The sequence below is a fragment of the Pteronotus mesoamericanus genome, unplaced genomic scaffold, assembly GCF_021234165.1.
Source record: "Pteronotus mesoamericanus isolate MK-2021 breed Mesoamerican mustached bat unplaced genomic scaffold, CSHL_Meso_final contig_56, whole genome shotgun sequence".
Taxonomy (NCBI): domain Eukaryota; kingdom Metazoa; phylum Chordata; class Mammalia; order Chiroptera; family Mormoopidae; genus Pteronotus; species Pteronotus mesoamericanus.
The window spans coordinates 32,520,588-32,548,035 of NW_026555201.1; the positions used below are offsets into that span (position 1 = coordinate 32,520,588).

The window sequence follows — 27,448 nt, forward strand, 5'->3', positions numbered from 1 at the left end:
ATCATAGGAGATCATTCATATGTATTTCACTTAGCATAATGCCCTCAGGGTCTGTTCATGTGCTGGCAAATGGCAAGATTTCATTTTCATTTATGGCTCAATGGTATTTAATTTTGCATGTATATAAATACATGTGCCACATCTTTATCCATTCATCTACAGTGGACACTTAGGTTGTTTCCATGTCTTGGCTATTGTGACAAAGGCTCTTTTTTTAAACAGGTGTCTGTTCGCCTCCTTCTTAACCATTGCACTGCAAACCAAGCTGGTCTATCTAACCAGCATCCTGGAGGTACTGACCAGGGACTTGATGGAGCAGTCCAGTAACATGCAGCCTAAGCTCATGCTAAGACGTACTGAGTCCGTGGTTGAAAAACTCCTCACAAACTGGATGTCTGTCTGCCTTTCTGGTTTTCTGCGGGTAAGTGCTGCTCGCCTCCCGTGGCAGTGTCAGGGGTAAGACAATAGGCAGTTATTTTTAGCAGATGCTGATGTCTTGATAAGTCCTGAGCACTCCATGGTGTCATCATTCCCTTGCTTTTAGTCTTAGTCCTTACCTGGAGCACACAAGGGGGAAATAAAAATTGTGTTTGCTGTCATCGGCCTATGCAAGTTCAGTTCATTCAGAATCTCCTCAAAATTTTATTGTGGTAAGAACAATGAACATGAGACCTACCCTCTTAATGGATTTTTAAGTGTTGTTATCAGTAAGCATAATGTTGCACAATAGATGTCTAGAACTTATTTATCTTGCATAAGTGAAATTTTATACCCATTGACTCTTGAACCCACCTTACTTCATTCACTAACAACCAGAGCCCAGTTGGCCCATGTAAGAGAATGTCCCGAGTGGAGGGAGTATTTCAAATACTGAAAGGAACACACCTTTCTCCGGGCCTCTGAAGCATCCGGGAAACGGCCGTTTCCCTACCAGTGTGCTGTAAGCTAATTATACTCAATTCTTACCAGTCATTCCATATTAAAGCAAGTCCCCAAAGAGCCATCTGCCCCTTGAGTTCATTTTGTTGGAGCTACTATAAGACTCTGGCTGTAATCTAATTGAATCTTAAAATCTTTTCAAATGCGATCTTTCTACAGATTCCAGTAGTTTAGAGAGTGGGCCCTGGAGCCCACTGCTCAGTCTGAAATTAGAACTCTCCCACTTACTGAGGTCCTGTGCTGTCTGAGCCTTGGTTTTTGTAACCTGTAGAACTGGAAGAAGGATATTTTAGGCCTGTTCTGAGGCACAGATGAGAAAACGTGTGCAATTGCTTAGCACTGAGGAAGCCCTCCATAAATGTTGGCCATTATTATAATAAAATATTAACAGGAAAAGAAGAGTGAGAGTGTTCTGTTGAACCCAGTCTTCCTTCAGCTCTCTGAGGCCATGGGTGCAGAAAGTTCTTATCCTTCTTTAATTTCACCAGCCATCCAGATTCCAGCAAAGCTGCATAATTGTGTATTTGTAGCTAGTTTTGAAATCTAATTAAACTTTGAATAAGATATACTGCTATGCCACAGGTTTTAACAGTGCTACTTAAGTTCAGATCCAAAAGCAGCACTTTAAATAGACTGTGCTTAGTTTAATGTTTAATGCAATCTTACAAGTAGATGCACAACATTTTTTTTTTTTTGCCAACCCCTTCCTCTCTCAAGGCAATCTACTTAATCCATTTATTAAGATTAATGAAATCTGCCTTCTTTTCTGTTTACTTGGTATTAATCATCACACGCTTTGGGGAGGTGTTGAGTGGTTATTTCTGGGGCAAATATTTTTTGCTTTCCACCAACCTAGCTTCATCCGGGACCACTTCTAAACGGGGCCCTTCTAAGCAGGACCCTTACCCAGTTCCCAGGGCTTAGTCTTGAAAGTCAGGTGGCTGCCCCACCACAATGCTACTGAACCAGAAGCTCTGGGAGTGGGGCCCCATTGTTCATGTTTCCTAAGCTCCTCCAGGTTATCCCACCTGCCTTACATTTGAGAGCCCTAGGCTAATAGAATGAACACTAGATTAGGATTCTTGGGTTAGAAGGTACAGGTTCGGGCTCTAACTCATCTCCATACCAGCTAGCTGTGTGTCTCTGGGTATGGCAATTTCCATGTGGGCTTCTACCCACCAAATAAGAGGTATGGTCATTGGTTTTAAATCCCTTTCCAGATCTTTCTTCTGGCATCCTGTGATTCTTAGTTTGAGCCCTCAAGGGTTGGTTGGCGCCTTGCTCTTGCTGCTCTTGGGCATTAAATGGGTGAGGCATTCCAAAAATCTGATCTCTAAACCTAAAGGGCCCCCAATTTGAGCAGAGGATTGTGGGTGAAGACTGCGCAGAGCTGACTGAAGAGTATCTTGAGCACTTGGTGGTGAGGGGGCGGTGTGTTCACTGGGAGGAAGTGGCATTGAGCCAGTGGGCGATACTTTCGTTTTTAGTGGAATAATTCCCTCTGCTGTGGAGGACCTGAGGGGCCCAAGGCGGTGTGGGACTCATCCTGCTGTGCCCCAGGAACATTTGACTGGGCCCCGCTGGTGCTGTAACTTCCAGGTGACTACCCCTGGGTACCTCCCAAGACCTGGGGGTAAAGTAACCATAATATTAGTGACTGCCATTTATTGACTGTGCCAGACAACATGCTAAGACCTTTTCTCACCTTTTCTCACTTAAATTCCAAGAGGTAAGTACCTGAATGACCATTTGGCATATTGAGGAAATTGGGGCACACAGAATAGATGTGACTTTCCCCAGGTCACACAGCTAGTGCGTGACAGCCCCAGGGATGACGAGCTCTTAGCCACCCTACATACTGCCTTCCCAGTGAGGCAGGCGCCTTCTTACAGGTTTAAGAGAGGGTTCAAGGATGGAATGAGATCACAGCGATTGAAAGCCTCCGGCTCAGCCAGGGCCAGAGTCAGGTCTCACAGCAAAGGGACACTGAGGTCAGTGAAGGGGCCAAGCTCCGTTGCCATCACAGGAGGGCGGGGGTGGGGGTGGTTCAGTGACTAGGGCTCTGCCCCAGGCCAGCTTCCTAGGCTGCTGTGTGTATCCTGGTCTGAAGATGCCAAAGCCCTCAGGAGGTATGACTGACCTAGACATTTGTTCAGTGGTGACAAAGAAACCTCACGGCCACATGGCTTCCTGAGCTAGCCACACATCAGGGTCCCCTGGGAAGGTGTTAAAACTGTAGATGTTCAGGCCTCAGCTCTAGATATTCTGGATCTGCGGGTCTAAAGTAGGGCCCAGGCGCCTGACCTTTTTATGAGAACCCACAGATATTCTGGTAATGAGTATCCAGGGTTAGAACCACGTGTATACGCTGTGGCTTACTGATCTCGGTCTCGCCACCCTCTGAAGGATTCCTGACTCGAGCTGCCCCTCCGCACAGCGGAGAAGAGCCCACTGGCCCCCTGACTCCGTCCTCTGTGGGCGCATCCAGCCGCTCACCAAGGCGCTCGCCCCTCTCTGATGTGTGCTGGAGGAAAAGGAGAAGCAGAGCTTCTAGGTTTGTGGTCAGGACATTACCCAGAAGGGCAGAGGGCAAGAGAAGAGAGCTCCCGGGTTGTGAACCACTAAATAAAAGAAGTTAAATGCTGAGTACTGGTTCCAACCCTCTCTCCACCAGGGAAATTTTTGAGCATTCCGTCTCTGTCGTACACTAAAGAGGAGCCTCAAGGTTGTATCAGCAGGGGAGGGAGAAGTGATAGGGGGGCCCACGGGAGTGTAGGGAGGCAGAAGGGGGCAAGAGGAAGCTCCAGGCCAGGGGCGGGCTCATGTTCTAGGAGTAAGTATAGAGAGTGGGACAGGGGGTCAGGAGGCGGGGACGCACGAGACTTCAAAGAAGTCTCAGTTTACATGTTCAAGGGAAAGCAGGTGAAAGGTCCAAGGGATCTTCCTTTCAGAGCCAGATGCAGCGGCTGTAAAGCATCACTTTGTAAACTGGTGCCTCAAGCCTTAGTCATGTGGCTGGCTTTTCATCATCACCAATGCAGTTTGACTTCCTGGCTCTGGCCTGGCTCTTCCTTCCCCTGTGTAATCTGTCTAATGCCCGCTGCTCATGGCGGGTTTATTATTTAGCAAGGCTGCAGCAGAAGCAGAACACACCACCTTCCCTTTGGGCTGCCCAGACTCCATTTGAGCACAAAATGGCTGCAAATTTGAGGCATTTCAGTAATACAGGGGCGGCAACCCCTGGTCCGGGAACAAGAGCACACGGTACAAGTGTGGAGAAAGAAGCCTTCAGGATGGTCTTCAGATGTTTGGCAAAAAAAAAGCTTTAGAGTGATGGAATTGGCTCAGTCCAGGGAAAGGAGGAGACACACATTGTGGCCCTTCCCCAAGGAGGAACTGCACACACTGTGTCTGAGGACAGCACGGGACTGGCTGGCGGGGCAGGAGAGAAGGCTGCCAGTTGTGTCACTGAGGGCCACTTCCTTCATGAAAAGATGTAAACACCAAAAAACATCCTCTTTGGCAAGTCTCTAAAATGTTCTTATGTTTATTCACATTACCAAGGCTAATGGTGCACTTTTTAAAATGCTATTTAGTTTTGGGGTTTTCTTTTAAAAAGAAAGTAATTAAATAGGAACAAAGGTTAAACCTCTGCATCTACTCAGTATTTTTAGGTGTTAGCCAACTGCTGAGCATTAGCATACTACACAGAGACTTCAGCATACAAGAATGCTCCACTACTGCGGGCACTTCACGTGGCTGTTGACTGTGTGTGTGTGAGTTTGTGTATGTGTGCACACATGCCTCAGTTTTGCCCTCAGTCCTAAGTGGAGTGATAGTTATTTCCTTGGGAATTTCCTATTGTTGTTTGAAAAACACTGCCCCCTGTCCCCTGTCCTACTGCCATAAACTGCAACTTTAAATCTTTGGAAAGTATAGTGGATTCCACAGAAAGCTAACCGTCGCTTTTGTGTCCCTTCCAAGGAGACTGTTGGAGAGCCATTCTACTTGTTGGTGACGACCTTGAACCAGAAGATAAACAAGGGTCCCGTCGATGTAATCACGTGCAAAGCCCTGTACACCCTTAATGAAGACTGGCTGCTGTGGCAGGTTCCGGACTTCAGTACTGTGGTATGTTTGTGCTGAAGCTTTCCGTCCGACTCGGAAACACGTCTGGCTGTGAGTTAGAGGATGGGGTGGGGGCTGGGGCATCACTTAAAACGAACTGATACCATTCCTACTTGTGGGAGGCCTCACACAGTTCATCAGTTAAAAACAGTAGTTGATAAAATATTAACACGTGTTCGCATAATAGATTTTAATTACTTGGATTGGGGGAGAAAGTATTGTAATGATGCCTAGGGTACTCATCAATTTCCAAAGGTTTTAATATCAGGATTGCTTATAGCTTTCAGCGTCGTCAAAGGAAATGCAAAGTACTCCCTATTCAGTACTTGTAATTGCAATCAGAATTTCTCAAATGGCTCTGCTCTGGAAGACAATGTGTGAAGATATATTTCAACCAAATGGAGACCGACTTATTTTAGAACGATAACACAAGACAAATTCCACTGTGTTCCCCATGCAACATGACGCCCTTGCTCTATTTTCATGGGTTGGTTACAAATGTTTGGTGTCACACACTTAATGTTCTGTGATCTCATAGTTATTTTTAGAGGAAAGCTGTAAATCCCTGCAGGAAGATGCCTGCCTGGCCGCTGGAGGGGTTTACCCATTTGAGAACTTCTTTTTCACCCATTCTCACCCCACCCACCCTCTTCCCTTCCTACAGGGAGTGGGACCAATTTCTTCCACATACAGGAATTTTAGAGAACCAAGCATAGCAAGTTTCAAAATGACTAGGAATATTCTGTGCTCTTCTGTTAATAGAGACTTGGGAAAGAGATTGCTGTGTTTTGGTTTGATCTTTAGCTTTATGGAGATTCTGGGCTTCTGGGCTTCTTCACAGTCTCATTAGTGGAGAAGGAGGAAAAAATTACGATGAGGTTTTGGAATTGCCCAGTGAGGGAACTGTCTCCTGTGGCTTTGCTCTGCACGGCGAGTGCTGCAGTGTCATTCTGGAAGAATTCATCCCCTAATTGGACAAGGCACCACGTTGCTGTAGACTGTGTCATGGTTATGTTCTCTGGTGGGAGAAGAGTCCACAGACGAGCTGTATTGAGTTCTCTGTCGCTGGAAGATACAGCTCACCCTCCACTGCAGGTGGCACCATGCGCAACTGCCATCCAGGAGCGGGAAGCGGAGCAGAGAGTCAGCAGTTCATTTTCTGTCTGTACACCAGCTGCACGGGAGAGGCACTGGGCACAGTGGTTCTTAGACTTTAGCGTGCATCAGAATCACCTAGGGAGCTTAGAAAGCACCAGCTGCAAGGCAGCACCCCAGAGTTCCTAAGTAGGTAGATCTGGGGTGTGGCCTGAGAGTTTGCATTTCTGAAGAGCTCCCTGCAGGACCACCTAAGGAGAACCATTAGAGTAGCGGCTAAAGTCCTGGACTTCCAAGCCAGGCAGGTTTGAATCCTGCCTCTGCCACTGGCTAGCTGTGTGACACTGAGCACGTTTCAAAGCCTCTCTATGCCTCAGTCTCCTCATCTGTAAAATGGAGATGATGATTATGGTGCCTGCCTGTCTCATGGGTGGCTTTGAGGATTAAAAGAGTCTATATTCTATAAAGCAGTAAGAACATTGCCTTGCACGTGAGTGCAATTTAAAGCTTTGTAAATTTAATTCAGATCTCTTGGGGAGCTTGTTAGAAATGCAGATCCAGATAGATTAATGCCTGGGTCCTTCCTTGGGACTGATCAAATCAGAGTCTCTGGGGATGGAGAACCCCACTGGTATCTTGGAGATCAAAAGATGAGCTTTGCATCTGGGCCTGTTGTCTCTGCTTTCACTGATCCTGAGTTTGTCTTCAAACCCAGGGCCTTGGTCATAAAGCAGAAGATGTTTGTGCTTTTACTTTGAAACATTTTAGGAGCTCCACGGGTTCCCAAAGGGAAATACTTGCAAGTGAATCCAGCAGTAATTTACTTTCATGAAAAAATGAACCTCAACAGGAGGGAGAGGAAAGGAGAAAATGGGATTGGGAGTGGGGAGAAGTCAAATGCCTGGAACAGCTTTGGAGGTTTTGAGTCCCTTTTAGTGCTTTACATCTGAACACTTTATCCCTCTTTCATTTTGAAACATTGTTTTACAGTCAATTAAGACCATATGTTTCTGACGTGTTAACACTCAGCTCGTCTCCAGAGTGTTTCCTGATGTTGAAGAAATTCATGTGGACTCCTGGGTTCTTTTCTCCTTTATTGCCTCTGGGAGAAAGACTAATGGAAAATTAGGATTTTAGATATCCACATAAATCTTCCTTTTCGAATATGGATTAGCCATCAGCTGTCTAGAGTTGAAACTGGAAAAAGAGTGGCCCACTCCTTTCTAGGGTCGTGTCTTTGACAGTGACTTTTAATGCCTTTTATCGGATCTGTCCCAGCCTCTCTCTCACGGTGGGTGATTACACTAGAAACTCCAGAGAAGGTGCGTGATCCGGCCTCTGCTTTGTGACAAAACGTTAGCAGAAGGTCAATATAAAAAAATTAAAGTTTTTCATTTCCTTTCAGGCAAGTTCCCCCAGCCCGAACCATCACATCGCTCTTCTCCCTCCTCCCACTCTTTCTCACATGAATTCCCCCCGCTCTGGCATGTACACCCCGTGGTTTGAAGGTTTGACTTTTCTAAATTTGCCTCAGGTGGTTTAAGTCACTGAAACCAAGGCGTGGTGAACAAACGGGAGTAAGAGTGTGTGTATAAATTCTTTCAAAGAAGAAAAGTCAAAGAAAAATTAAGAGCAGCGCCGTGACAGCGTGCCATGACTGCATGGTGCCCTGGCAGAGACACAGTTAGAAAGAGGCTCCCACACTCCTGTGTGGCTAAGCACTCAGAAACACAGCGCCTCATATCACAACCTAAAAAGTAGGTTTCACACCTCTAAGATTAGGACGTGTTCTCCCTGACGTGTGGGGTGGTTTCTAAAACACAAAGACACCCTGCGAATTTCTTATACATGAAATTGTCACTAACAAACAGGTCCCAGGAAGTAATTCTTCATTCCCTGCATCCTGGGAGGACAACTCTTTTGTCTTTCCTCAAATTTAAGATAGGCCCCAGGGTCGCACTTACTCTGGTACCATCGGAGACCAACCTTCTGTAACAAGGCACCGCATGCTGGTGTTCAGCGAGGCAGGCCTTCCCGACATCCCCAGCCTCCCCAGCGCTGGCATCCGGAGGCTTGTACCCCCCAGGACTCGAGTCTTCCTCTACTATCCAGGGATTCTGATTTGACAGCTCGAAGAGGAATAAACCCAATTGCTCTATAGTTCTTCCTCCTCTGCAAAAATTTTAGGTATGTTTGCTTTTGTTGCCAGAGAAGCTTAGGCCTTGAGCGTGCTGTGTGTCGAGAGAATGATTTCAGAGCGGGTCATCCGCAACTTCGGAGGAGCGAGCGAAGACCTGAGGATTTCAGTTCCAGCAAAGTGCACCACAGGGGAGCAAGGACATTTACTTCACTTTCAGGAAGAGATGAGAAAACTCAATAACTCGTAGCAAGTGTGCTGAATTAGCAAGAGGAGGCTGACTTGTAATCAAAGTTAAACAAGAAATGGTTTTTTGAACTCTTAAACCCAGGAAATGAGCCTGCCAATCGCTGTATCTGAGAGATAGCATCTTGGCAGCCTGGGCAACAGTGTTCCAACAAACATATTATTGCCCTCATTCTTATATCTGTGAGAAAGTCTTTAAGATTATTAGAAATTCTTGAAAAAGCAGAAATACATGGGCCTGCAGAAGTCTTAATGCCTCTACTATGATTCAGTAAAGGTGGATGCCACCCCACACCAGTCTCTTTTTTCCCCTAGTAGTTACCATCTGAGGGGTAATCACGCTCAATAAAATGTTTCACGTATAGCAGAGCCCTAGCTACCTCTAGCAAGAGTTTCTCGGCTACATGCTCCCTTGCTCACGGCAGCTCTCCCAGCACTCGCCGGCCTCTGGTGTCCCATTGAGTTTGTCCTTTCAGAAGATCCATTATCCCCATAATTAAACAACCCACTGTCCCGATTAAGTCATTCTGTTACTTCAGTTACATCCCGTTGTTCATTAAGTCCTGATATTTGCACTTCAACAATCTTGTTTTTAATACTCCTATCATTTGTGGAGAGACAGTGAAGTTAATGAACAACTCTTGAGCTTTTCTTCCCCCTTCTTCGCCTCTACCATAGTACAAATCGTTTCCATTATGACTTGTGATAATACTGAAACCATTAGTAACTTCATAGTTACAGTTCTGAGCTTCCTGATCAAAGAAGTGAAACCATTTTTTATAATCATTTTAGGTAAGTCATTCCCTGGTTGATGGCAAGCAGTGGAAAATGAAAAATTAATGTTAAGTGAGTGCTTTAAGTGACTTTCCTCTTCATACCCTTCTCACACCCATAGTCATGGAATTAGAGAATAATTTGGTTACCTAAATACAAGAGTACCTAATTTTATTCTTTATGGCTCAAATGTGACACTATTATTTCATTGGTAAGGATCCTTATTTATACTTGCGCCCCTCAGAGAATGGTAACTTTTATAGCAAATCGTGATGGAAGATAAAAAGCATTTTTTAGGTTTGTTTTTTCTTGCATTGTCAAAGTCAGCATTCCATTTGAAGTTACTATTACCTAGAGCAGGGATCAGCCAACAACAGCCTATGGGCCAAACATGGCCCTGCTGTCTGTTATAAATAAAGTTTTATTGGAACACAGCCATGTCCATTGATTTACTGTTGTCTGTGGCTGTTCCTGCTACAACTGCAGAGTTGAGTGGTTATAACAGAGACCATACAAGCCACAAAATCATAAATATTTACTCTCTGGCCTTTCACAGAAAGTTTGCCAGCCCTAATCTAGAGTGTGACGTAATAGAGAAAAATAATTAGCATCCGCTCTCCCACCAACCCCCCAAAGCCTTGGGCTCTGTTCTCTCCTCCTGGGGACACAGCAATAGACAAGCCTTGCCACTCTCCGTGAATCTGAAACTCACAGGGTACTTTGCCAAAAACCAAACACTGTGAAAAACTCATATTAAATCTAAAATACTGAAATCAGTCATTTGGGGCTAAATCAAACAGATTCTCACTTGATTCTGGCATGAACAAATGTGAGCTAATACTAGCAGATAGAGAAAAGTTTGTGTGAGCAATCGAAATTTAAGGAAATTTCCCCATCAACTTAAATTTTTTTCTTCAAAATGGAAAAGGCCTTCTTCCTTCATTGTTCTGTTGGGCAGAGTACCTTGATCCAGGAAGCTTGGGGTCCCTGTCTTTGGTGGGGACAGGAAAAAGAGGGTTGGCAGGCAAGAGCAGTGTTGGAGGGGGTGTCTGGTTGGATGTCCCGGGGCTGCTGACCTCAGCCGGAGAGAAACCTCAAATCAGAAGCTTTTCTGGGACTAGCACTTCTAACTCTGAGCTTGTGCTGCTTCTACTGAACTTCTGGAAGTGGCTTTTGCACGCGCTCTCTCTCTCTCTCTCTCTCGTATTCATTCTTGTATAAAAACCAGACTTCCCTTGTGACCTTTATTTGCCTCTGAAATGAGATTAAAAATACATTTTATAGGTTTTTAATGAAAGTAAGTAATGGCCTAAGACCTTTTAGGATAATGTTGCTACAGAAAGAATGCAGCAACGTTCCTGCCCTTATTAGCCAAGAATATGGTTGAGGAGTAAATAAGGTAGCTTAATCAGCCTTTCCCCCAAAAGTGTGGGGAAAGTGTGAAAAAGAAAAGCCTCTTCCCCTGTTTGTGGTTCCTTCTCCCAGCCCCCTGGAGCCTTATTTTTCTACCTCAATATCTGAAGCCACCAAGCTGTGGGAAAGGCTGCTGGGAAAAGCCACTAGTGAGCCAGGAGTGTGGTTGTATGTCCAGGTGCTGTGTGGCTTAGTGCAGAAGAGGCGTGTTTTGGAGTCTGACCTTTTTGGGTGTGAATCTGTGCTCAGCCACTTTACTCTTCGGCTGTGTGACCTTAGGCAAGTCACTTAACTTCTCTGAATCTATTTCCTCATCTATAAACAGACAGTCATAAAACCTAACCTTGTACATTTGTTATGAGATCAGAAAATAATATGGGTAAGACATCAAGCTGTCCTACCTGGCACAGAGTAGGTGCTTATTATGTATCATAGTTTTGTTTTGTTTTGTTTTTGTCTGAGCCATGTTTCCTGTTTAACTCTAAGGTTTGCTAAGCAGAAAGTATCTCCTCACCATTCTTTCTGGCTGGTTATTTATTGATGATAGGGGATGCAGCGAGTTGGTTAGCTGAATCCATTGTAATTAAAAGTTTATGTTACTATTCAAAATGTTACCCATAACTCCTGTATCTGGGCATGTGCAACCTATGGCAGACAACGACCCACTGGACAGATGTGAACAGGAGACCACAATAATAAACCTGAACAACTCCCTACCTAAAGGGGCTGGTTTGTGTCATGCTACAAAAGGGCCCTTCCAGTCCGGCCTTTCTCTGGGCTCTGGGACAAGCATTTTCCAAATAGCCTTGCCCTTGTAATAGCCCTTCTTTCTAAGAGGCATGTTCCTGACTCCATTCGGATGTGATTCTGCTGCAGAAAACGCAGACCCAAAATACCTATGGCTTAAGCAATAGACAAGTTGATTTCCCGCCCCCGTGAGGCCCTGGCGTGGAGAGTCCAACTCTGGTGGGCACCTCTACTCAGGGGCATCCTCGCAGGCCCAGCCTCCTCCTCTCTTATAATCTTCAGGTCGCCTTGTGGTCTAAAGTGTGTTCTCTTCCCCAGCCTCCTTCTACATTCCAGCTAGCAGGTCATAAGCTGGGCTGTAGAAAAGGGGACAGATGGTCACAAGATGTCTTTTAAGAAAGTTTCCCGGAGGCTGCCACAGAGCACATGCACTCAATCTCATTGGCTAGAACTTCATCACGTGGCCATACCGAGCAGCAAGAAGCTGGGAAAGGTCATCTTTATTCTGGGGAAACATGAGCTCCATAAAAATGCCTGTGGGTGTTCCAGGCTGAGCGGATCCATGCCAGCCAAGGTAGGGAGGTGCAGTCTCCTCTGCCAGGCTGTCCGTGTCTACCCCGTCTGCTCTGATAGCACTTACTGCGACGTCAAGCGGATTGGGACTGCCCTTCTGAAGTGTATTGCCTTACTGACCTTTTGGTTTCATGGTTGAGAGTATGAACATATCCTAGTTGTGCCCATCACCAGCTCTGCAATCTTGGACACATTTCTTAACCTCTCTGTGCCCCATTTTCTTCGACCATTAGATGAGGCCAGTAATACTGCCCACTTCATAGGGCTGTTGCAAGGATTAAAGGAATTAGTAAAGCATTTAAAACAATCCCCAGTGCCTTGTAAGTGTTTAATAGCGCTGGCTATTATTAGAAACCTAAAACTTTATTCGAAGAGAATTGTTCTCTCCTTCACCTTTTGTCTCTATATATAGTACAAGTCTTCTCTTTCAGATGGCAGGTGATGGTTTTAGAAATGCAAGCAGGGTTCTTCAAGTCCTCCATTCTCCATTCTTGACCTAGTAGCCTGAGTAAGAGATTGAAGCTTGCTGTTTACCCGTCTAATTAGAACTGAAGCCAAGTATCTCCATGGTTCAGAGGCTTCCGCATGTACTTCTGCACATGCAGCTTCTTTCCAGACCCAGTTCAAACGTCCCTCCCTCCATGCAGCCTTCCCTGATTTCTCTCCCTTTGAACTCCCTCCACCAAGCTAGAGGTAATAATCTCTCTGAACTTCTAGAACACTTCATCTATACCTCCTCTTTCAACGTGGTCTTAGAATTCCTTGTGTGTATCCCACAGTTTTCAAATACTACCCAGGCAGGATCAGTGCCAGGTTCTCCTTCGCATCATCTACAATGCCCTGCACACAACAGATGCAGAGTAGATGAGTGACAGTAAATGGACATATCTGCCACAGCATCAAACAAGCTGAGCTCTGTTGGTTTGGGCGTATTCAGCTGTAAGCAAGAGAAAATCCGACTAACGTGCCTGAAATAGGCAGACCACGGAATTTCATCCGAGAGCAGAAAGTCTGGAGGTTATAGCCCCGAGGCTGGGCTATCCAGGCAGCAGGGTCAGTCCTCTGAGTCACCATCTCCATGCTCCTTTAGGCCTTGCCTCCTACTCACAAAATAGCTGCCACAGCTCTAAGCTCTGCTCGCCCCTTTTGTTATGTCTCATTGGCCAGACTGTGTCACATGACCAGCCAGTCGCTGGTGAAAGAGAAAAGTGTTGCCTCCAGTCTTGTTTCCTAACGTAGTCTGGGGCCAGTGCTGTTGACGCCTGGCTTCGGTGAGCAGAAGAGGAGGAGAGATGGCTGCTGATTGGACAACCAACCATATCTGTTGCCCCATGCTTTGCTGATACTTTCATGCCAAGGAAACAGGGAGAGTCAGAGAAGTTTCTCTTAACAGCGTGGTAGATTTCTAGTAATGAGACCAGTATACATTTTAGAGCACTTTAGCCTTTTGTGGGTATTGAAAATTATTGCCATCCCATAGATTTGGACCATGCTTTGTTTACAAAACACTTTCCTATTTTGAAAGGCAAGATCACCGAGTGTTTAAGAACACAGAGATAGAGTGCCTGCTTCAGCGTTTTCTTGCCGAGTGACCTTGTACAATTTACTTAACCTCTCTGTGCCTCAGTTTCTCATTTGTAAAATGAGAATAATGATAGACTATGTCATAACTTTGTTTCTGAGATTAATTTACATATACAAATACCCATCATGTACACCAGCGCTTGGCACACAAGAAGCACTCCTGAAGTTGCTATTATTACATGTTCTTATTTAGTAATCCTGTCACTCTTGAGATAGGAACGATGAGAATTTTAAGGTCAGAGAGGTTAGATGACTTGTCCCTTGCTCCCATAGCTGGAAAGGAACAGGTGAAGGGGGTGATGCCTACACTCAGGGTCCTCCGCCCTCCTGACCCCACTCCTTGGATTCTCTGTGGACACTGACCGCGGGTGACAGAATTGCAGCGGGTGGCTGAGCATTGTTTCACGAGTGGCGCTTTATGTCTCAAATAAAATATGAATTAGACAATTCTCTGAGAACAAAAACTGTCTTAAGGTCCCTCTTACACCCAGCCCCTAACGGGAAGGAGGGCACAGGGCAGACCCTGGTTACCCAGGTCTTGAAGGGGAGCCGAGCCTTGGCGATGGGGAACAGAGGCCCAGAGCGGCCCTCCTCAGGCGGGCAGGCGGGCCCGGGGGGCGGGCGAAGAGCGAGGGCCCGGTCTGAGCCTGATTACACTTACGCTTTAGGAAACTGCTGTTGAGTAGTAAGTGTTAACCGCATGAAAAATGAATACAGATCAACTTGTGTCTGAATTTACTCTCAGAATTCCCTGTGGACTCTATAAAATGTCATTTTACCTTTTTTTCCCACCCATCTAGCTGTGGAGGCAGTGGCAGATTTACATTATTTTACATCCAGTTAAGATTTTCTTTCCTTTTGGTTATGTTTTTAAGAAGAATATTTATTTCCTATAAAGATGTGCTTTTGTTAAAGACAATAGTACCCTTTGGGTAGTCACACAGTGTTATTTCACAAATACCTATAAAACTGTTAAACAAGCTGTGATTGCCGGAGCTCTGATTAAAAAAGGTGCTTTCTATTCATCTCTAACTTTGAAGCCCTGTGAAGTAGCTTAACCACATCTTCCCTGGTGAGGAAACCAGCTGGCAGAGAACTACTGGGAGACGGGGGCACGTCTGCTCAGACCTTAGCGGGCAGGACTCGCATTTACCTTCCCGCCGCCTCCGGAAGCCTCATCTGCACTGGCATCTAGCTTAGGACTTCACTTGCAGCCTCGTAAGACAGGGGTCCTGGACATCTGCAGGTGGGACCAGGAGGAGTGAGGGAGGACCAGACCGGTAGGAGGAGGAGGGACCTGTCGCTGACCACTTCCAGACACCAGCTCCTGGCTCTGCTACTTCTGGGCTGTGTCTCTGGCACAAGTTACTTGGCCCCTAAAATGGAAGTGATACTTATACAACCATCTTACCCTGGATATTGAGAAGATTTTAAAAAGTATGTCTTGAAATGTGTTTGGCCTGTTGTCTGGCCCCAGAGGCCTCAGTGGATGTTGCTAAGACTGGGAGGCGAGGGAGCGGACTTTAGCGTGGGGCTTCGCCGTGGTGGCTTCTTCCAGACAGTCCGCCCAGCCGCCAGCTGCCCTTCTTGCCCAGAGCCCCTGCCTTCTCTCCGGCCCAGCATTTCAGGCCGTGTGAGCGGAGAGGTATTGTGCGTACCTTCCCAGCGGGGCACTGGCTCGAACACAAATGCGCTCTGAGAGCAGGCGCAGGGGCAACTGTGTTCCAGGAGGAACGAAACTCACTCAGGCCAGACTGAGAGGGAACCGCTGAACCTCAGAGCTCAGGTTCCACTGATTCAGAGTTTTAAGCATTTGGTTAGAACCAGACCAAAGTGTACTCTTGCATAATTGGAAACAGGATTGTAGGGGCAAGATTTAAAGGCAGTAGAGAGAAGACACACCCTGAGGACCCCTCCTGAGTTCAGAAGCCCCCTTTCCGTGTCATGGGTCCCTAAGCTGTATCGTTCCAAGCACTCTTGAGCTGGACACTGTTCTAAGTGCTGCCTGGTTAATTCAGGTTATCGTCACAGGGACCCTGGGAGGCAGTTACTGTCGTTTTTCTCACCTTGCAGGTGAGAAAGCTGAGCTACAGAGAGGTTACCCAGCTGGTTAGCAGGGGGCTGGGGCTGAACCCAGGAGTCTGACCTCGGAGCGGTTGTTCAGCCCATTTCGGTCGCTAGTAGCATCCTCCTTCCTGGACGGATACTGGGCATGGGGCCAGAGTCCTCTCTGCTCCGCACCAGCGTGGGTCTCTGTTTCCTAATGTCAACTCTAACAATGATAATAATTACTATAAGCTGTATGAAATAATAACGTATTGCTGTTATTGTTATCATCTAGCCCTTCCCAGTACCGGCCCTGTGTCAGGCCTTTGACATGTTGGAAGGCAGGTGCCGTTGTTATACCTACTCTATAGTCTTCAACCCGAAGGGTCCCCACTCTTCATGTTATTTGTGTTTTCAAATTTTTTAACATTTTCAGTAATCATTTTACATTCCCTCATCACAGCCATGCTCAAAAACATTAAATAATTGTGCATTTCCCACCGTACTCAGGTGCTATGCTAATTATAAAATACTCTCAGCATGTCCCTGACTCAGTTCCCCCAAGGATCTGTAGTAAATAAGCTCTGTTGTGTTAGATGTGTTCGTTTGTTCTTAGACAAAGGAAACCTGCGATTGCTCTTAAATTCGCTTTGAAACATCCCCTCGTTCAGTGTTTTCACACGTTCACAAAGGCCGCACTTCCCCCACCCGCCTGATTCTGAGGCCTGGTTGCACTGGGAGATGTTAACTGACGAAACCTTAAGTAATGGCCCCGAAATGTAAAGTAATTAATGCCAGGATAATAGTACAGGGTGGGGATCTCAGTGTTTTAATGAGGGCTCAGGAAACAGTCTGAGGGAAGATGCTGAAAGCAGAGGGGGAAGTGAATGTTCCCACAATTAATGCTGCATATTAAAAAATGCCTATTAAAAAAAAATGGCCTCTTCTGCCTGATCAATACACCTTGTAACCTTTCCTGTCACGTGGGACTTCACTGTGGGACTCTGTGGTCCTATTAATCAAAAAGATAATCACTAGTCTGCCCTTATCTACTGTGGAACATTTCCAAGGTTTTTTTGTTCTTTTGAGGGGGGGCGGGGTTTGAGGATGAAATTAGTAATCACCCTTTTTAGAAAATTTATGAGTGTATATATTTTACTCTCAGATATATTTATTCAATGCTAGCTCTGTAATGAGAGTTTTTACTTTCTGTTTTTCTTTCCATTATCCCTGAAATGAATGGATTATGGCGAAAAGATTAAAGTAGCATAATGCAATGTGGTGCTTGCTAGTGCCTGTCGGAGGTATGAGTGGGCCTCTCCAAGGTTTGTGTCTTTTATGAACACCTTTCAGATTGTGATTATCTAATAGACTTGGATACCTGTTTATATTCTTGCAGGCATTAAACGTCATCTTTGAAAAGATCCCAGAAAACGACAGTGCCGATGTCTGTCGGAATATTTCAGTCAATGTTCTTGATTGTGACACTATAGGCCAAGCCAAAGAAAAGATTTTCCAAGCCTTCCTCAGCAAGAATGGCTCTCCTTACGGACTTCAGCTGAATGAAATTTGTCTCGGTAAGGGATGCCTGAGCTATTTTGTCCCCATCCCCCGCGGAGCACCCCTGCTACCCGCCTCCCTCCTCCCAGCACAGGAGCTTCCATCTGGCGAAGCTTCTCTGGCCTGCCGTTCCCAGAGGGCGCAGCTTGGGGCCAAGAGACTGCGTTGCTCTCTTGAGAGCATCGTGATACTTCCTCGGAGGCATAATTCTTCAAAGGTGCTGTTTTTAATATTATGTTTGTAAATCAGATTCATGAGATTGCTAACCCTGAGACCAAAAGGATTCACCTTGCATCAAGAAGTACAAAAAGGTGTAAACCCCGTGCCCTCTGTATGTGTTGTGTTTCACTTTGGCATTTGATTTGTTTGTTGTGATACTGAGTGTGTCATTAGTGGGTGGCTTAGACTCTCAGTGTTAGATTCAGCACGCTAGAAAGGTCATCCTCCTCTCTGCTAATCTCATCCTGCATTAAGTATATCCTCCATCCTTCCTGAACATGAAGCGGCATCTGCTCGGCATTCATTTTCGGGTTCTATTGGTATACTGCAAAGGAGAGCATATGTGTGAGCCAACTAACAGGGCTGCACTTCACTCAAATGTTCATCAGCACTTTAAAGTTGAGCTGCGCACAGTGCTCACAGGAGAGCGCCATGGGATTTCATAGCAGGTAACGGGACAGGAAAGAGAGTAAAATCACATCAGTGACAGTGTAACAAGGTTCATCTCCCCTCTGTGTACAGTTGTAGCCTCCACTAAGCAGGCAATTAAAATCATCCCACCCCACCCTCGTGGTCAAACCTGGTGCGTAAAAGGCCATTGAGAGAAGCCTGGGGGTAGGGTGTGGCAAATTTGAATGAAACCATGTAACTCTGTAGCAACTGTGTGAAGTGGTTTTAAAGAAAACCCAGTTGCTGGGCACCTCTGTCTCCTGCATCTCTTCTGTTTGCTTTCTTTCGTCGGACTCTTGGGCACTTGAAGACCGGTTTAGCTCACTGGTTAGTGCAAAGTCAAAGGGGCGGCCCCAGCCCTTAGCCAGCCTCTCACAATGAGTGGCTCTGACTACAGAGGAGATAGACCTACGGAGCCAAGGACCACAGGAAGAACAGCCCAGCGGCCTCACACAGTCCCGGCCGCTGCCGAGTCAGTGGTAGGGTCCTCCCACCATTCCTGGCTTTGGCCCATCAGGTGCTCCTGGCCTCCTGCTGTAAGAAGGCAGGAGCGAGACAAGCCAACTAGAAGCTTCCCGTTGCACTCTGATGATAAATGGGACATAGCATACCAGCCATGTCAGGCTTCTGCATGTCTGCTGATCTTCCAAACTACCTCCACTGCTGGCCTCAGAAAGCTAAGGCAAAGCCTTAGAAACCAGCCAGTAAAGGGTATTTAATAGCGAGACAGTACCAGAAGCAGCTCTGCTCAGACCCCCTTATGCAGAGGCTCACAAACTCAGATGCCCGAAGAGGCAGGAACTATCGTAAATAAGGGAGGTGGGCCTGCCCAGAAAAGCAGGAAATGATGGGGCCCGACTTAGCTGGGAAAAGACACGCCATCTAAGGGGGCAGTGTCACTTAGCTTTAGCCAGCAGTGGGCCTATATGGTCCATGTTGCCAGCTGGTAGAGTTTTTTAAAGGAGAAAGCAGAAGTCCACATTTTTACATGCAATGTTCCAAACATTAAATGTTGGTTCTGAATTGACATTAAAATAAAAAGTAAAATGTGGTGCAGGTTCACAAAAGAGAACGCACACATCTGTGGGCCACATTCTGACCCTAGGGCGCAAACTGGCAACCTGTGAGGAGGAATTCGAACCCTGCATATTGATGGGGAGTGTCCCCTCCCCAGGACCCTGCAGAGAACAGCTCACAGCGCACCTGCTTGTGAACACAAATACATGCTGTGAGCATACAAGTTTGCTCTGGGAATTTTCTGAAGAGCCAGTCCCTCTGAGGAGGCGTTATTCTATCTTCATTCAGCTTCACTTCCAGGCTGAGCCGCAGAGTAAAAGCTTCAGGGAAAAGTGCTTTTACAAGTCAAGCCCTAAACATAAAAGCCGATAGATCACTAAACGTTCCAACAAATATCTGCCACTTTATTTAAATTTAATCTATTTATAAATAATATTTGCAAAAGTGACAGGGTAGCATTTAAAATTTCTCATTACAATTTTAAAGCAACTGAAATGCCTTTTTTTTTTTCCCCTCCAGAGCTTCAAGGGGGCACGCGGCAGAAGGAACTCCTGGATATTGACAGCTCCTCTGTGATTCTCGAAGACGGAATAACCAAGCTTAACACCATCGGCCACTACGAGGTAGGAACCAGGCTTAGCCCCCACCGTCCCCTCCCTTGACCCCAGTCCTAACGGGGTGAGGTCATCTCTGGTACCTTGTAAATTCCTTTAAAAAATTCCAGGACTCCTAGCCATTTTCTAGAATAGTTTGCAGATTACTTTTCTCTGGTGCAGAAGTTTCCCTTAGTTGCTCGTTTGGAAGAGCCTGTGGATTACTGTCTCTCATGGTCTGTTGGTTCCTCTGGGTTCCCCTCTCCAAAAGCTTTGATTTTCGTGTGAGCCCATTGCTCTCCATCCTGCAGTTTAGGTAGGAAATTCCACCTTTGCAAGATTCTCTGGCCTCTCAAGGCATGTTTCTCAGCAAATCCCTAGAAGAGTTAGTATTTAGCTTGACGCCAAATAAAGCCTGTAAGAGTCCTAAGGCTCACCGCTCTCCAGGGTTCACGTTAGACCGCTAACCTTTTCTGCAGGGTCCTTTTTTTTCTGAAGGCGTTCTACATTTCCTGTTTGTGATACTCAGCCCCACCTCCTTTGGCCCCTGACCCACAGGGTGGGTGAGCCTCGATGTGGGCGAGGGGCGCAGGTGGCCTCTCAGAGATTGAGAAGCCTGAAGAGAACCAGAAAAAGGAGGCAAGCAAGGCTCCTGAACACACTGGCGTAATTGGAGTCATTTAGGAACATTATCCAAATCTTTGTCAAATACCTACTATGTGCTAAGAGCTGGGGATGCTTAAGAAAGGAGCAGAGCCCAGGCCCCTGCCCTCACAGACCCTACAACCCAGGAGAGCGGATGGAGAGGGGAAGAGGAGATAAGTAGTGAGGCAACACCTTATGGTGGTAGAGTGCTGTGGGTGGGACGACCCGGGAAGGCTTCCTGGAGGAAGCTCTGACTCAGCCGAGACCTGAACTTAGCCAGGCCAGGGTGGGGTGCTGGCACATGTAGCAGGGATGAGAGAACATGTGTGTTCTTCCACAAAAACACTTTGGCTAAAACTTGAGAGGAGCAGGGGTAGCACTGGGATAGTAAGAGTCAACTTTATGGAGCCCTGCCTCCGTGCCACATGCTGACCTTACCGTTTCTCCGTATTTCGGCTCATTCGCTCTTCTAGCAGTTCTGTGAGTTGGTACTATTATTCACCCACTTTATAGAAGGGTACAGTGGGGCTCAAGGAGGTTTACTAACAGGCAGTGACTGAGTGAAGATTTTCACCCAGACAGCTGGACCCCAGGGCCTGTGGCTTCACCAGTACGCACCACAGCTCCTCAAGGAGTCAGCCAGGGACGTGGGAGAAGAGGGGAGAAGAGGGGGTGCAGATGATGCAGGCCCCGTCAGCTTCTTTGAGGGTTCAGGGTTTTCCCCAAGAATAGTGGGAAGCATTGGGGAATCGTAAGCAGGGGCGATTTGGGTTTCAGAAATGACTGCGGCTGTGCGGGGAGCACAGAACTAAGGGGTGCAAGCCTGGGAATGGGGAGACCCTCTAGACGCTGTCGTTAGGAGAATTTCAGGTGAGGGACGATGCGGACCAGAAAGGGCACCGTGGCTCTGGAGACAGATACGGGTGGGTGGATTCAGAGACGGGCGGGAGGTGGACCCCACAAACTGTGTGGGTGGGGGAGAGACCGGCTGAGGGGCGGGTCAGGGTGGCGCTCAGGGATGGCAGGGCAGTGCATAGGCGCACAAGCTCTTCCAGGGATGGAGAAGACAGGAGGAGCAGCTTCCAGGCCGCCTGGAGGGTCAGTGGTGCCCCTTGTCTTTGTGGCTGTCAAGTCCCGGGGAGACGTGTCTGCACCTGAAAGGCCTTTGGCCCCTGCCAGGCACCCCCTCAGCCAGGGAGAAGCTGAGACTGTTCTTCAAGCACAGCTTTCTGGACAACAGCCGGGAGCAAAGACCACCTCATCCGTAGGCTTGGCTGAGTGGGTTTCTCGCCCAGTTTGGAAACAGCTGCTGTGGCTGGCAGCTGAGTGGGTGCTGCTCCTGCAGCCTTTGCTGGAGGCACCTCGCAGAGAAAGCTGTGCTCACCCTCCAGCAGCTCGGCCCTTCCAACCTTGGAATCATCTTGCCAGGAGCTGCTGTTCTTAGCTTTGGAGAGTATGAAAATCCCCAGGGAACTTTCTGAAAGTTCGATAGTATTCTAGTTGGTGGGCCACACTGGGGCAAGCAGTGCTCTAGGGAATCTAGTAGAGAGGACATTAGAGCCGGTGGAAGTGCTTAGAGAGGAACTTCTATGTCATCAGTTTGAAGTTCAGGTTGCAGACCCCCAGCCATCTCCTCCTCTGCTCGTGCCTGGCTAGCGAACCTCTCTCAGCAAGTTTGGAAGGAGCACAGCCCTCCTTTGGTGCTTTTGGCTCATGTGCTTGCCTTGGTCAGCTGTGCGAGGAGAGCTGGGCACCCTGGTCAGTTTTCTCAGTGTCCCTTGGCAACTCGGTGGCATGGTGTGGGCCCCAAAGGAAAGGGGCGTGGCCACGACCTCCATTAAGGAAAGACAGGACAAGCCACTCCAGCAGGGAAAACCAGGGCCCGCCACAGCTGTCTGCGAAGCAGGGGAAGGCTGTCAGGAGACAGAGAACATCAGTGTTTGCTGGAGACATCCGCTGTGCTAGACACCTATCTGCTTGGAGATGATAATGAAATTAATCCAGCCTGTAGTCACTTCCTGTCCAAATGATTTATTGGCCTCGTAACCTAGCGTTACCACATGGTGGTAATAAATGACAAGACTAGGACGCAAGGGTTTAAAGGATTCTCCTCATGTTTACAAAGCTAAGCCATAAGAAAAATAAAACAAAACAAAACAAAAAAAAACAAACCCCAGAAGCTTAGAGGAAATGGGGAGGTCATTGAGCCCTGTGAGTTCTATGCCTGCACCATCTCCAATGCCCTGATCTCCAAAGACTGCTCAAAAGAAAGCGGCCACTACTCTCAGCCACCAAAGTCTATACTCGGTTTAGTTGCACCCCTGCAAGTTCAAAATTTGGAGTAATTTGACAGGGCTGGGCTGAAGCTTGCTTGTGCCCTTTCGTTAAAGAACAATTTTCTCCTGAGCACTTGCACCTCCCTCTGAAGAGACAAGATGTGAAGTATCACTCATATTCATTTGCTAAAGTGCCCTAGTTTGAGTCACTGCAAGTACTTGAAAGCAAAAAAACTGTATTTTATTGAAAACTGGGGTCTAACTCAAGAGTTTTTAAGGGATTCAGCATCCTCTTCCTCCAATTAGCCCTGATTAGTTAGGTTTTAAAAGTTAATCTTTAGTGACAGCCCAGTTCCTTCTAAACACAGCCCCCGCTGCTGGGGTGTGAGCCTGTTTTTTGTTGCCTCATTCTGTCCTTGGGGCAAATGAAGTGGAGCTAGTCTCCTTTGAATGAGTTACTGTCTATATATTTGAAGAACAGGTTTCCACAAGGGCATCTGAGAGCACAGGAAAAATATAGCGTCTCATGGGCCAAATGCAGGCGGCCTCCAGAGCTCTGAGCTGCTGGCAGTGCCGTCACCTACAGGATGGCACCCTTCCCAACCCTGGGCATCGGCCTGGTCACTTTCCACAATGATAACACAGCAGCCGGTGCCCAGCGCTGGCCACATGCATGAGCCCAATTCATATTTATAACCAGTTTCCATCAGATGAACTCAAAGGACGGCGACTTTCTGCTCCGGTCTCACTCTGTCCTGTGCAGCCAGTGGTGTAAAGCTGACGTCTTTACAAACTCATTAAACCAGGGGCCGCCTCCTCCCTATAATGAAGTTCTCCCACGTGCTTCCGTAACTGGCTGTCGCCGTGTGCGTGTTGACGGTGAAGGGAACAGTGCTGTGTTCTGAGCTGTGTGGATGTGTCGGGGCTGGGGGGTGGTTTTTCAGGATCCAGGCCTTCCTTGCTCTCACCTCCCCCACCCCATGTGATCTTTCGCTGTCCCGAGTTGCTGCACCCACACCCTCCTGTGGAGTGGTGTCATGTACGTAGGGCGGGTGTTGGATCTGGCAGGAAATGTTCTCTGCAGATCACACTTCTCATTCTGAGCTGTGAAGTTTTGAAGGGCATTTAAACCATTGTGTCATTGAAGAGTGTTCCTTATAACAGGTGAAGTGGTCACCGCTAATGTCAAAGCTGTCACTCAAAGGACATTTAGAGCTCATAGGAATGGCCCAAAGGGCCTGCTGAGTAGAGTAAGTGGTCCTTCCAGTCAGGTGTGTCATGTTGACACTAGAATGAAGGCATTGCGCTGTCTCTGTTAAAGATTTCTTACAGGATGAATGACTTTAGATATTTATTTCACAAACGCGTGGAATGCTTGTATACTGTGCACTGTTCTAGGCTCTTTGACAGTGACTCCAGTCCTCATTATAGCCCACTGAGGTAGATGCTCTCCTTATTCCCATTCTGAGGCACAGGGAAGCTAAGAAACTTGGCTGTGGTCACACAGCTCTTCTCGCTGATGATCCAGGCCAGAAGCAGATGAAAAAGGCATTGCACCAGAGACTGTGGCTCTTCTCAGGGCCAGAGGGACACCCTTGTTCAGAACCAGGCTTGCAGCCCGTGCTCCCCGCCTCTGAGGCAGCCTGGCTGCAGAGCTGGGGCCGATTTAGGAGAAATCCTGGTAGTTACCTTTTCTGATGCCAAATTCAAGAGGGTAATTTCCCTTCAAATCTTAGGATGACTCTCATGTCTGTGAGTTTATCAAAATACTTCCTTATTTCTAATCCTACTTTAACATCATTCCTCGAACATGATGCTAGTTACGTTTATCAGAAGGGAGGCCTCTTTCAGGCATCCAAGAGCTGACAGTGCCGGCCCAACAAGAGCACAGGGTGCACTTAGCTTCCCGATTTCACACTTCCCACTGGAGGCCAGACTGCCTCCCAGGGGGACCAGCCCGCGGTTCTCCCTCACAGTCCTCAGGGAGTAGTTGGCTGAGTAGCCCAGGGCTAATTCCAAGTACACAAGGAGGAAGCAATTTTACTGTCTTCAAGAATCCTTTAGAGCTCAAGCCTGGCTGTCAGGGACTGTGCGTGTGATTTGATGTGTCTGTTGAGAATGTTCTGAAGAGCCCAAGCTGCCCCTCCCCCTCTCACTGAAGAACTGAGCAAGGTCATCCCTCTGGCCCTAAGAGAGGAAGATTCCTATTTCATCTGCCTCCAGCCTCGGGGTGTCAGCAAGAAGAGCCAAGAAGGAAGATGGGGTGAGTGGCATTGATGTGTGGCTGCCGGGACCATGCTAGTAGAATAGAGTTGTTTTTATGTAATAACCATTTTAGGAGATGAGAGGTACCAGCAAGGGCTTCCACATGGTGATTTATATTGATTATTGTGTTTTCACATTTTTAAGGAAAAAATATACTATTTCAGCCCATAGTCATAATTATGAGTAATTCTCATAAAATTTTTAGGCTGCAATTCCAGCTTTCCTTTCAGGCTAAACTAATGAAATCTTCAATATTTGACCATATTTACCTATAAAAATGGCAGTTTCATAAGATTAAATGCAAGTCCAACCTTATAGTGCTAGAAAATCCATGTTTATGGAATTATCTACAATATATGCTGTAAAGATAGCATTTTAGAACAAAGAAATTTCACCCTCACTTGCAAATGGCTTGGCGAATACATAGATTCTGTGCATTTTAAGAGTTACTTGAGGTTATTGATGTGTGTCCATTTCTCCCACTTCCGATGGTGGGAAAGTGTACGTTCATCTCCGCAGCATTCCAGCATGGGCCAGCCGTCCCTGAAGTCATGTGGCCTTGTTGTCACATCGAATTCTGGAGCTCTGCAAGACTGGAAGGAACTTAATTTGAAATTGCCATGTGGACCAGTTCTGCTATGGGCCGGAGGAGTATTCCTGCCTTGGATCCATCCAGTGACATTAATCTTTCGTTGATTTAATTTGGTTTTCATTCCTAAAGTAGGCGCCCAGAGGATGCACCCTGCCTCTCAGGAGCACAGGAGGATTAATGAGTCACTTTTAGGAATGCATTTGGAGCTCCTCAGATGGAACGAACAGCATTATATTTTTAACACTTTGAATTCTGCGACACTTTTCAAAAAGGCGTTTCTGTCCATAACTTGGTAGCAACTGACTTGTGTGAAATGCAAAAATGAAACCTCCCTCACCTCCAACATCTGGAAATACACTACTTTTCTGTCTTTACAGTGAGGTTGAAGTATCACATGGCAGGGGATACCCCAGCCCTAGAGCAGCTGCGGAAGTTGGAAACACACTCAGACACATCCATGCTCAGAAACACACAACTCATCTGCTAATAAAATGCTTTCACACTTGCTCTCGGGAGATAATTTCAGAGTGAAATCTCCCTGGTACAAGCTGCGCCTGCGCGTTCTCAGTGCCTGCGCACAGCGCCAGCCGTGGGTCGTTGCCAGCTCTGGAAGAGACATTTGAACTCTTGGCAGCGCTCCTTATCGGAGGGCCCATCCGTGGTGTTTGTGATTATAGAGTGAGGGTGCTCGCTTTTGGCAAAACAAAGCGTCTGACAGTAACAGAGTATTGGCTCAACACTCAACGGGATCCATTTGGGATTCATTCTTTGACAATTACCCAGAATGAATCACCAGCTTCCTTTATGAAAAGATATTTATTGGCTTAGAAGCAGATCATATCCAGCTCTTCATGGGGAAGAATTTTGTACTATGTTGAAACATTCTCATAAAACCCAGTGTTGGAGGATTGCTAAGGGGGAGCCTGCACACGGTGTTTAATTGCATCAAATATGGAGGAAAATTGAAAAACCAGCCAGAAAAACAATGAATGGCTCAAGGGGAAAGGAGAGGGGGTTTGGTAATAGCAGAGTCAAAAAGCTCAACGAAAGATCAGAACCTCACTCAAGACACTTTGCAGAGGCCTGACGGCCCCAGCCAGCCCCTGCCTAGCCCCGCTCCTCACAAGGTGTCACGATCACCAGCAAGCAGTTGGAGGCCTGTGGCCCAGATTCAGCAGCTGGCTGGACAGCTGTGCTCTGGAGCCTCTCCGGGGCTGTTTTCCGCTCTGTTCCTTCCTCCGTGGATGGAACCTGAAGGAGATTAGGCCCTAATCCTTTGTGCTTGCTTAACAGGTTTGTACATACTGATAACCAACATGTAGCAGGCCAGAAGAGAAATTCTGGGTTCCTACTTCTTTCCAAACTGGGGAAAGCCAGGTCCAACTTAGTATTAGAAATCAGAACAGCCTTAGAGCTATAGGGCGGAGGGGACAAGCACAATCCCAGAATGGAGGTGAGGATTTCTGTTCCCCAACCTACCCCTTAGAGCAGTTTGTTTCTCCCAAGGAGGGAGACCTGCCTCTGCCTCGTAGCATCCAGCTCTGCTGGGCAGGTCAGAGAGGGGTACCCTGGAAGGCCTTCTACCTCTGGGTTCTGCAGTCCCAAAGGCCTCAGGTGAGAACTGTTGTCTTTATTTCCAGAGGAAACTACACACAGGCATTATAATGGTGTGTCAAGATGGTAAAAGCATTTATTTGTCAAACGTGTACTTTTTAAATCTGTGGCAATTTTTTAACAGCTCTATTGAGATATAATTTATATACCATAAAAGATCAGCTTTGTAAAGCATACAGTTCAATGGTTTTTGGTGCATTTGCAGAGTTGTACACTCATTACCACAATCTAATTTTAGAACATTTTCATCACCCCAAGAACAAACCTTAACATCACTAGCAGTCGTTCCTCACTCCCCCGACCACTGCTCTAGGCAGTTGAGCAAAATCTACTTTCTGTCTGTAGAAAATTGCCTGTTCAGAGCATTTTATATAAATGGGATCGTGCCATATATGGCTTTTTGTTTCTGGCTTTTTTCGCCTAGCATGTGTCAGTACTCCTTCCCTTTTGCCGTATGTCTATTCTTTTAGGTATATTCATACAATGGAGTAATATGCAGAAATTAAAAAGGGACAAACTGCTTGTAGCAGCAACA

General features: G+C 46.8%; 1 protein-coding gene across 1 annotated transcript in view; it reads left to right on the forward strand.

The window, feature by feature from the left end:
- PLXNC1 (plexin C1) overlaps positions 1-27,448 on the forward strand; it is a 145,654-nt gene that overhangs the window by 105,701 nt on the left and 12,505 nt on the right. The window contains exons 20-23 of the mRNA XM_054580215.1: positions 223-421; positions 4,924-5,070; positions 17,082-17,259; positions 19,448-19,551. Of these exons, the coding sequence (XP_054436190.1) occupies positions 223-421; positions 4,924-5,070; positions 17,082-17,259; positions 19,448-19,551 (628 nt within the window). The remainder of the gene's footprint in view (positions 1-222; positions 422-4,923; positions 5,071-17,081; positions 17,260-19,447; positions 19,552-27,448) is intronic.